Source organism: Anopheles merus, chromosome 3R (genome assembly GCF_017562075.2).
Source record: "Anopheles merus strain MAF chromosome 3R, AmerM5.1, whole genome shotgun sequence".
Taxonomy (NCBI): Eukaryota; Metazoa; Arthropoda; class Insecta; order Diptera; family Culicidae; genus Anopheles; species Anopheles merus.
In genome coordinates, this window is record NC_054084.1 from 18990978 (window position 1) to 19001273 (window position 10296).

Below are 10296 nucleotides of genomic sequence, written 5' to 3' on the forward strand. Positions count from 1 at the left end.
GCCTATTTTTGTCTTCGAAAACCATCCCCCTTGTGCCAGACCGATCATTTCCCGTCCCTTTGCCGGGTACCCAACTTCCCCCCGGGAGGGAAATCCCCTTTGGCATTTGCGTTTGGCACAATCTCGTTGCGCTTTTTCCTGTTGGATTTTCTCCTCCTAAAGGGGCAGCGTGTTGTCTCGCTCTAAAACTGTTTACTTTGACCACGGGTTCGGTTTTACTTACGGAGTGGTTTTGTGGCCTGCTGTTGCACGCACCAGGATCAGATGATGGTTTTTTTGTTGTTGTTGTATATGTAATTGGAACGTGACTTCGTATTCGACCGGCTCACAGTAGGCGTTGTGGCAAAAACGAACGGATGTGTTGCTGCTGTCCGTTTCCTTCCTTTTACAGCCTTCGTCCTTCCTGCTGGCTTTGGGCTACGGGGGCACACAGTCGGGCAAACTCGTGGTACAGAAAACTCTCCCAGAAAAAAAAAGGGACCGCCTTGAAGGAAGCAACCTTCGATCTCGAGACACAAACACACACGCACACACTTCTTTTTCTTCCTTTTCTAGGCTTCTATTTTTCCCCCCACTCTATTCTTCTACTTCTTTCGAAACGAGGCACAGACACACCCGGAGAGACACTTTTTTCACGCACGATCACGCACGATCGAGAACAACTTTTTACTATTGGGCGGGGATACAGCACACACGCACACTGGCGAGAGGGGGAAATAAATTAACAAAACACACATACACGCACGGGTTCCGAAATAGATGTGCAGCTGGGCGACGAACGAAAAAAAAGCGATAGACCACACACACACACACACAAACAAGAGATGATTGCGTTGTTGTGCTGTGTTCCGACCGATTTAAAGAAACGCACTGCGAATAAAACGGGAAAAGCTCACGGCCCAGAGCGCGAATCACAATTCACAGATTGAACAAAAACACACACACTTACACACGAGGGCATAGACTCTCACACAATTACACACATACATACACACATACCCTACGAGATGTTTCAAAACACTGCAAAGGATGGAAAGGAAAACAATGGATTAGTAAAAACGATTTAACAAAACCTTGCAAAATATTGACCAGTGCATTTGCGCGTTGCCTTTGAAGAGGTAAACAAACTGCATCTGCACACACACACACACACAGACACACACACACACACCCATGCACATGTAAATCCCGTGCTGGCTCTGTAGTTTTTTGACATTTACGCCCAGAGACGATATAAAAACAAAAGCCAACAACAACCACTGACTCATCACGAGCGAACGAAGTAGGCGAGGGTGTGTGTGTGTGTAGGGAGAACATCTCTTTTAAGCCACGGGGCCTTTAACACATTCCTTCTATCACCCGGCGGGATCGGTGGTGTTGGTGATAGAGTGTTGGTTCTTTCCGTGTCGAGCCCTTTTTCCCCGTGGTTTGGCGATTTTTTCTTTTCCAATTGGTTGGGTGGGACTATTTTTGCTTTCGTGCTTTTCCCGTGCCAGAACACACCGGGACAGAGCAGGAAGGATGGAGGTGGGCGACACATACACACACATACACGCAAAAGGGGTGTGTAGGTATGGCGAGGAGGCACGGTTTCACATCCGCGTACGATCGTGACGATGATGGTGATGATGATGATGATGATGATGATGATGATGATATTTTTGCCCCCGATCGGCGGGTCTTTCTCCTTTTTTAGCCACTACCAACCACCACACATCACTACGGCTAAGCAGGTTTCCTCTTGTTTGTTTGGTTGCTGCTTCTGCTGCTGCTGCTGCTGCTGCGACGACAGCTCGTATTAAAACACACACTCACACACACATGGCAAAGGGCCTTGGCAGGCGGCTCAACAATCTATTCCCGCAGCCAATCCATTATGCGCACACATTTTGACAACCTTCTTTTTGCACTAAACTAAAAGGGCAGGGTCCCGCCTTTCCTTTCCTTTTGGACTGGGGAGAGCAGCAGCAGCTTCAATTAAAGCGCTCGCAATTAGCACAACCACACACACGCACACTTCCACCGTACCTTAGATTGCGCGAATTGCACAGCAGTATGTAGCAGCAAACAGCAGCACAGGCAACTACACACTCCAAGCACGATTTGGAGGAAACATTCCTCGGCCCGATAGAGGGACACATACAGAGTGAGCGCGCGGTCAGCGCGTTCGGAAGGTTCGGCTGCGAGTGTGCGCCACTTGTTTTTTGCCTGCTTTTCACGGGGCCTGAGCGGGGTCTGTCTAGCAGTGTGTGTGTGTGTATAGGGTCTGCCACTGGGTGCCTCACTGGTGCGCGTGCAACGTTTTCGTGATTCACACACTCGCACAAACCTTTGACTTTCTTTTCTTTCTTTTTTCGCAGCTGGGAGCGTGTGCACCACCTTTCGCTGCCCCGTGCCTGGCGGACTCTGGCTGGCGGATTTATTGTCCGTCTATTTCGTCACATACACACGCACTCTCGGGCGCTGTGCAGGGACACAATCACTCAAATACACACGGGGACAGGTGATCCCATCACGGACGAACTGACAGCTGGTTGCTGAAAATTGTGTGGGAATTTTTGACACCTTGCGATGGCTATGGGGGAATTTTTGGCAGCGCACAATGGTCGACGGATAGGAATTTTTGATTATAAATGTATCTTTTATATTAAATTGTTTTAAAATGAAACATAAATAAAATGCAAAAAATATTCTTTTTGTTTTTTAAGAAAAACGTGTCGTATTCAAAAAATGATTTAAAATGTTCATGCTACAACTCTTCCCGCACGACATTTGTTCGTCATACAACGAAACATGTTCCAACCTCGCTTTGACGTTTCCGCCTCCCAGGTACGGCGCACAATTTCGTAAACAAAAGCAAGGATGCGATAAGTGCGACCCAGTGTGTTACCAAATAAAGTACGCACGTTCGTGGGGCTGTCTGGTGAGGTTTTTGCTTCCCCGGAGGATTGATAAGAGCACGGGCCACGCAGAGCAGCCGAAAAGATTAAAATCAGACCACACGTCGTACTACGGGGCAGCACAGAAACAGTCCAGAGGAAGAGAGCGTGTGTGCGAACAGAGGAAGATTTCACAACAGAGCGAAAAAGGATGGATCTCGAACCAGCGGCAAAGGAGTATCAGAATGCGATATCAAAAGGTAAGTGTCTACTATTCCCGCAGTAAATTACAGTTTCTAATAAGAGAATTTACATTTTTTGCAGTGCAATTGGTTGAGCGCAATCCGGCACCGAATGGTACCGCGATCGTCAGCATGTACCGGACGGGCGTGCGGGAAGCGAACGATATAGTGAGCCTCGCCAAGGAGATCCAGTCGGCGGACGTGGCCGTCACGAACAATGCGTGCGCCAAGCTGGTGATGATTGCCGAGCAGATCCGCTTCCTGCAGCAGCAGGCGAAGAAGATACTGGACGAGACGCAGTCGGCCCAGCAGCTGCACCATGCGGCGTGCAATTTCCGCAAAATCCCGGGCCACATCTACCACCTGTACAAGCGACCGTCGGGCCAGACGTACTTCAGCATGCTGTCGCCGAACGAGTGGGGCCCGAAGGGGTGCGAACACCAGTACCTGGGCAGCTACAAGCTCGAGCACGATCAGACGTGGACGCCGGTGGACAAGATCGAGCAGGTGCAGGAGAACATACGGTGGGCGCACCGGGTGCTGGACACGGGGTTGAACTCCAACCGGAACGGCTTCCTGTCGATTGATGGCGTGGCAGCGAACGTGGAGGAGGATGCGGAGGAGCAAAAGGAATCTTAATTTATGTGACGGCGTGTGGCGTACTTCCCTGTGAAATAAAAGTTTCTTTTTTTAATTGACCCTCTTAAACACACACTTCCGGCCTTTTTCTTTTGTTGTCAAACGTGTATATATATATATTTTTCATTACAATTGGAATACGCGACACGATCGGGTACTTAAAGGGATTAAAAAACCGAAAAATCAACACAAAACACACAGAGTTGTGTAAAAATAAATAGTACACAGGAAAGGTTCGTAAAACCACACTTACTCACACTTATAAAAAACGTTCCTGGATAATATCTTCGCCTACTTTCGCTGAAAGTAAAACGGGAAGGTCCCTACGCGTGTGTGTGTGTGTTTTTGGAGGTCCTGAACGTTTCACTTTTGTAAAAATGATTAAATGAAGCGATACAATCGAATCGGAGGAAGGTCACAAAGAGCCAACTCAGAGAGATGGAGCGCGAAAGGAGGGGGAGGAGATCGGCAACGCAAAAGGTGACCCCAGCGTGGCCTACCACCTTTTCTCCGCCACGTCCACTAGATCACACTATTTGTCGCTAGCGTAAGGCACCTTCCGGCAGGGGTGACGCACGTGCTCGTACGCCTGTCGAATTCGAATCTCCATCTCAATAATCGCTCACTTTTTGGCGTAGTTGGCATTGAGCGGTTTCCGGGCCGCCGGTTGTCGCTGGCGGGCGAGGAAGCTCTGCCCCGGACCGCTTAGCAGACGCGCATCGACCGCTTCCCGGTGGCAAACCATGCCGAGCCGGTAGAAGGCGGTGGCAATGAGCTGCTCCTCCTGCTGGCCCATCGGTGCACGGGCCGCGGTACCGCCGTTGCCGACCGTCGTCAGGGTGGCATCGACTCCGGTCCCACTGGCCGAATCCACCTTATCCATCAGCAGGGCTTCTGCAAGTGCAAATGAAAATGTAAATTAATCTGTTTCGTTGTAGTACAGTGCATCAGCCTTACCACTGATTGCATGCGCATCGAGCGTTTTGATGACTTCCTTCGCCTTCTCGACACACTTTTTGTAGCGCACGTCGGCCGCCTGCAGCTCCTGGTCCTTCACGACGAGGGCCGCCTCGAGGTTGGCTATTTTCGTGTGCAGATTGCTGAGCTGGTGCTGCGTCGTTTCGTCCAGTTGCTGCTGTGCGGAGGAGCGCTGCTCACCGAGTTCCAGCGTTTGTTTCATCTGCATTTCCAGCTCACTGAAAGATAGAAATGTTTTTAATGTCTGTAATATTCTGCTAGTAAATACGGGTTTTAGTACAATTACCTCTTGGTGGTTCCATCTTCCGCGTGGTGCTGACTCAGTAGAAGGATCTTCTGGTTGGCGGATTTCAGCTGCTCGCGCAGCTTTTCATTGCGCTGATTTGCATCGTCTAGTAATTGCTGAAAAAACCAATCATAATTTGTACAATTTAACCGACAATTTAAATCACTCCCTCCACCACCCCTCCAAAACCTACCGAAAGTGCCGTTTGACCGCCCTGTCCCTCCCGCAGCGCTTTGTTCTCCCGCTCTAGCCGCTCGATGCGCTCGCACACATCGTTCGAGTGCAGCTCCTTGGACATTGTGTTTCCACCCGGCCCGCCATGGCCAACCCCATCCGCACCCACTGCCTGGCCACACTTCAGCTCATCCAGCGCTTCCCGCAGCGTGTCCCGCTCGCTCAGCAGTGTCTCCTTCTCCCGCTGCACCACCGCCAGCTGGCCCTGCAGCTGATTGTACTCGAACTCGGCCCGCACCGTCTTGCCCATCTCCTCGTCCAGCATGCCGTGCAGATCCTGTATCTTCTTCTTGTACAGCTCTACCTGCCCCTTCAGCCCGGCGTACTTCTTCGCTTCCTCCTCGTATTCGAGATTTTGCTTCAGGTAGTCGGCGCTCCGTTCCTCCTGCAGCTTGATCTGTTTCTTCAAATCATTGTAGTCCTCCAGCTTCTTCTTGTACGTTTGCAGCTGCGTTTCGCAGATTTTAAGCTTCTCGTTCGCCTCCTTCAGAATGTCGATCTCGTCCTTGAGCTGCGCGATCTCGGCCGTGGCCGCGTGCAGCTCATCGATCTTTACCTGCAGCTCGCCGATCTCCTTCTCCTGTATCATCGACTTCATCTTCAGGTCGTCCCGGGCCGTTTCCGCCTGCAGCAGCTCATCCTTCAGGCTGTCGACCAGCTTGCGCAGGTCGTTGTAGCGCGACGACCCGAGCTGTATCGGCCCGAGCGACGTTCCGTCGTCGCCGATCAGGTTCGGGTTTTCGTACCGTCCCACAATTGCCTGCAGCTTCACGATCTCCTGCTGCAGGGCCGCCTTTTCCTCTATCAACCCGAGCATCTTTTTGTTCGTTTCGTGACACTTTTGGGCCAGCGTGTCCCGGTCCTCCTGCAGCGTTTTCACGTCCAGGCTCGTGGCGGCCGTGTTGATCGAGTTGCGCGACGGCGACGCACCCTGCCAGATGTACTCGATGTCCTGCAGGGCGGCCATTATGTTCCGCTGCAGCGACTCCTCCAGCTCCATGATCTGCGTGATGTACTTCTGCTTCTCCAGGCAGTTCACCGCACAGCCGAGTATGAGCTGCAGCAGCCGGCCGAGCTCGTGCGGGTCACCCTTTTCCGCGATTTTCAGCGCGTCCGGGCGCAGCTCCTCCGACAGGTTCAGGCTCAGCTCGTCCTGATAGTACACGTAGATGCCTTCGATGATTTTCCGCAGATTGCTCACCTTCAGCCGCCAGTTCGCGCCGACGTCCGACTTAATCTTGGACAGCCAGCTGTCGGTGAACACTTCCGGCGCGATTTGGTTGAGCGCTTGGGCGAGGGCCGCCCCGTCCGACAGCTCCTGCACCGTGCCGTGCGGGGCGGACAGGTTCAGCTCGCTGAGCCAGCGTATCAGCGATTCGTAGATTTCCATTTTATCGTTTTCCATCCCTGTGTTTACGGATACCCGGGTGGTGCCAGCGGTCGGGGCAATGGTTCGGTGGGAGGATACACTGTGTCGGCAGGTCGGAATTTGGTGCTAGAATCGAGAAAAAGGGGCCACAAAAACTTTCCTCCCACGTACGCGTACGCACCAGGCAATTAGAGCGATTTGTTTACAACTCGACAAAAGCTTGACAGGGGAAAGTGGAAAATTTTCCTCCCGAACCGTTTGACAGCTGCCCCGTTCGGCGAGGCGAGGGTTTTTGACGTTCTGCAATAGCTGCATCTCGCTCTTTTTCGCTAGACGCCCTTTACGCGCACACAGTGCTCGTTTCGACGTGAGCTTCTGTGTCCCGCTCTCCCACTTCACTCCAAACACCTTTGTCGATAAGCCTTCCATTGTGTTGGTGACAATCTACGTGCCCCAAATAGCCAGTACGAACTTCATAGCTGATATGGGGCTGTTTAACGAAAAATCGTTCCAATGTCGTACTTTGTGGGTGATAAAGGTATAGACGGTACTTTGCGGAACTATGAAGCTTTTTAACAAGCACTTGGTACTCTGTGGAACTTTGCAGCTGGTTAGCCTGATGTGCATGGATCACGTTGGAACTTGATGGCTTGTTAAGATGGTGTACCGAACTTGGTGGAACTTCATAGCCTTTTAATGTATGACATCGGTGCGAGGTGGCTCTTGTCAAAGTTTCAAAGACTGGTGCCGAGTGAATGGATTGTGATTTTTTAGTAAACTTTGTGAAATTATGTGAAATTCAAGAGCTTTTACAGTTTTAAAATAAAAATGTACATAAAAACACAAATCGTGTGGTTTATGTTATTGATGACCCTTTGCTTGAAAATAAAACGCAAAGAAAAATAATCCCTGGCACCGTAGCATAAGCGCTATTTGAAAGACCCACCAGGAACTTTGATGCTGTTTATCTACTGCAAAATGTCAATTTTGTTTTACTTATTCGAGTTCCACCTACACCTACGCTTGTTTTATACAGCTTTGTAGTCATCAATTGGCTGGCACGCGAATGACCTCGTCAGCGAACTGGCACGAAATAAATACATTAATAAAAGCACCGTTAAAAGTTAAATACTAGCTTTCTCCGACTTTCTCAACGTCAAGATAACTCCCAAATGAAGACTGTACATAAAGAGCCACCACCGGGAATCAGCTGCTGCAATGGCGGAACATGTATGAGCAAATGAGACGACGGAGCGCAGATGCTAGTGCCATATTAGCCAGACATGAAATGTGGTGATGAGGGGGGGGGGAGCTGTTGGGGTGTATTTATTTTTTTGGCCATTTAATTTTGCCCACCAACACAATTGCATACCAGCGCGAGCTTTTTGGCGGCCATCTTGAACCCTAAAAAAACCCTCGCTATGACTTACAAAAACAATCACCAGCGAGGAATAATTTCACCGATTTGAAGCGTTGCCGAGTTCACGAAAACCGGTTTTTGGTCTGCGCATTGTCCGTTGCTTGACAGCGGCACAGAGATGTAAACAAATCAGCAAACAACAACCAAAACTGTAAACATTTCTTTCTTAGGGGTCCACTTTCTTCGATGAAAATCGTTAAAAATGCAAGAAACTACAAGCTTGAGTGAAAGCATTTCAGTTTGTCGATTTTGTCTAGCGAACAGTGACAGTTTGCAGCACATTTTTAACTACGAAACTATTGACATTCCGGCAATTGTAAAGATTCTAACAAACCTAGAGGTGAGTGTGGTTTTTGTGAATGTCGAGGCAAACAAGCATTTGGAATTATTTTATTATACTTGCACTCCCTTAGGTGGCTGAAAGTGATCCATTCTCCAAGCTCGTGTGCAGCAAATGCATCGCCACCGTAGAAAGTATTGTGGAGTTCCGTAAGAGCTGTGTTCAATCGTTCCATGAAGCTGAACGGAAATTGGTGCCGCAAGACGAACCATCCCTTCACAAAGAGCTGTTGCAGGTGGAGTTTATTAAATGTGAATCGCCGGGAATCTCTGAGTACGATGGATACGAGCAGGAGGATACATTTTCCAACCAATCCGAGGGTAAGCCGGAACACGATGGTGAAGGAGAAAACAGCTCGATTCAAGCTAGCGATAAGCAGTGTAGAAATGATAATACAACAGAACAGTTAAGAGCTACAACTGTGGAAGCAAGAAAGGCTGAATCGTCGGAAAATGAAGCAAAGGACACTTTATCCACTAGCCAACGCAGCGGGAACAAATCGAGGTTTATCCCCAAGCTTACAGGAATCGATAAGGCAGAGGTAGGGAAACGGTGATTCGCGTCCTTTGAGATCATGGTTTAAAAAAAGTCCTATTTTCTTTCAGCACTCCAAGACACGTGAGAAAAACAAACAAAAAGCTGCCTCACAATCAGCCCCACCAAACGGCCAAATTCAAACGCTGCGAATAGATTCCTCCTCCAGCAATCACAATGTGAACAATCGACCGAAAAAGCCCGAAACGGTCAAACCACAGGTAATATTTAAATTTATACTTAAACTGCTATTCTTTTTCCGCATACAAACTTACGTTCGCTCTATCTTTGAACAGATTTACGCGTGTGAGGTGTGCGGCAAGACGTTCAAAACGAAATCCAACTACACCAACCACCGGAAAACGCACAACTGGAGTGAGGCTATTGCCGCGCCAAACAGCACGCCCGAACAGAAGTCCATGTGCGAGCAGAAGCGTATTTATCTGTGCAACATCTGCGGCCATAACTGTGGCTCGTCCAGCAACCTGAGCGTCCATTTGCGACGCCACAACGGCCAAAGCGTGTGCGAGTGTACGGTGTGTGGGAAAGGCTTTCCACGTCGGTCCGATCTCGTGATGCATATGCGCAAGCATACGGGTAGGCGGTGCCAGTCGATACGAATGCATTTAAATGGATTATTTATGGTATACTATTTTTTAAAATTATTTAGGTGAAAAACCATACGTCTGTCCTACTTGTGGGCGTGGATTTTCACGGCTGGATAAGCTGCGCATCCACATTCGCACACACACGGGAGAGAAACCGTACCGGTGCCCCTGCGGACGGGGATATGCACAGGTAATTAAACCATCACGGCGTTAGAAGACATTTATTCAAGAATAATCAATCCACTTTCTATATGTCTTTTCCCCTTTTAAATTAGAAAAACGATCTAAAAACACACCAAAAACGCAACATTTGCGGACAAAACTTTGACGTTGAAAAGCTACTCGCACCCCGGCCGACAACGATCTGCATCAAATCTCCGCCGCGTCAGTCGGCACAATCGTCCTCTGCAGCGTCTTCCGACAACACAGCGCCAAACGGCATTCCATCAACATATTCCACCCGTAGAGACGCTGGACTGAATCTCGAGCACGAGCCGATGGAGGACATGGTGTTCCCGGGCAGCTGGGCCAATTGCCACACGACGCCGCACCATTTCCAACACCACGAAAGAGATGCAACGGAGGATTATCAGGACGGCAGCTCGTACACGCACCAGTCAAAGCTTACGGCGTGATAGGAAATGTGCGCGGAGCACAAACAAACAAAACCCTTCCCGAAAGTGTGACCAAAACCACAAAACAAAGCCATGAAAAAGAAGCAAGTAATTTGGTTTGTTTCATCATTTTTCCAGATCCGATGTTTTTAT

The 10296-nt window shown here is 49.5% G+C and overlaps 4 protein-coding genes across 5 annotated transcripts in view; 2 read left to right on the plus strand and 2 right to left on the minus strand.

Moving 5' to 3' along the window:
• The window catches only part of LOC121596528 (E3 ubiquitin-protein ligase MIB2), a 58603-nt gene extending 56150 nt beyond the window's left edge, over positions 1-2453 (minus strand). The window contains exons 1-2 of one of the 2 annotated variants that reach the window (XM_041921566.1): positions 2330-2453; positions 224-1020 (exon numbers count right to left, since the gene is read on the minus strand). The gene's annotated coding sequence lies outside the window, so the exon portion shown is untranslated. Of the gene's footprint in view, positions 1-223; positions 1021-2028; positions 2267-2329 lie in introns of those variants that run through there. The other variant, XM_041921565.1, reaches the window with a different exon arrangement.
• Positions 2454-2817: 364 nt separating this feature from the next.
• On the plus strand, positions 2818-3833 carry LOC121596537 (uncharacterized protein C1orf50 homolog). The gene is made up of 2 exons (XM_041921574.1): positions 2818-3139; positions 3204-3833. Exons 1-2 carry the CDS (start codon positions 3091-3093, stop codon positions 3758-3760), a joined length of 606 nt encoding a protein of 201 aa, XP_041777508.1. The 5' UTR covers positions 2818-3090; the 3' UTR covers positions 3761-3833.
• An 18-nt stretch (positions 3834-3851) lies between these two features.
• Positions 3852-6864, minus strand: LOC121596532 (protein hook). The gene is made up of 4 exons (XM_041921570.1): positions 5218-6864; positions 5025-5140; positions 4718-4956; positions 3852-4654 (listed from the first exon to the last, which is right to left on the minus strand). The coding sequence occupies exons 1-4, from the start codon at positions 6661-6663 to the stop codon at positions 4383-4385; spliced, it is 2073 nt and encodes a 690-aa protein (XP_041777504.1). The 5' UTR covers positions 6664-6864; the 3' UTR covers positions 3852-4382.
• A 1318-nt stretch (positions 6865-8182) lies between these two features.
• LOC121596533 (zinc finger protein 260-like) lies at positions 8183-10292 on the plus strand. Its single transcript, XM_041921571.1, has 6 exons — positions 8183-8387; positions 8461-8928; positions 8993-9142; positions 9218-9518; positions 9592-9719; positions 9805-10292. The coding sequence occupies exons 1-6, from the start codon at positions 8250-8252 to the stop codon at positions 10162-10164; spliced, it is 1545 nt and encodes a 514-aa protein (XP_041777505.1). The 5' UTR covers positions 8183-8249; the 3' UTR covers positions 10165-10292.
• Positions 10293-10296: the final 4 nt, after the last annotated feature.

Coding starts and splice junctions, on each gene's coding strand:
- LOC121596537 (XM_041921574.1), top strand. CDS start 3,091: ATGGATCTCGAACCAGCGGCAAAGGAGTATCAGAATGCGATATCAAAA. Junction 3,140..3,203: donor TCAGAATGCGATATCAAAAG/GTAAGTGTCTAC, acceptor CATTTTTTGCAG/TGCAATTGGTTGAGCGCAAT.
- LOC121596532 (XM_041921570.1), bottom strand. CDS start 6,663: ATGGAAAACGATAAAATGGAAATCTACGAATCGCTGATACGCTGGCTC. Junction 4,957..5,024: donor GAAGATGGAACCACCAAGAG/GTAATTGTACTA, acceptor TCTATCTTTCAG/TGAGCTGGAAATGCAGATGA. Junction 4,655..4,717: donor CGATGCGCATGCAATCAGTG/GTAAGGCTGATG, acceptor TTGCACTTGCAG/AAGCCCTGCTGATGGATAAG.
- LOC121596533 (XM_041921571.1), top strand. CDS start 8,250: ATGCAAGAAACTACAAGCTTGAGTGAAAGCATTTCAGTTTGTCGATTT. Junction 8,388..8,460: donor AGATTCTAACAAACCTAGAG/GTGAGTGTGGTT, acceptor GCACTCCCTTAG/GTGGCTGAAAGTGATCCATT. Junction 9,143..9,217: donor CCGAAACGGTCAAACCACAG/GTAATATTTAAA, acceptor ATCTTTGAACAG/ATTTACGCGTGTGAGGTGTG.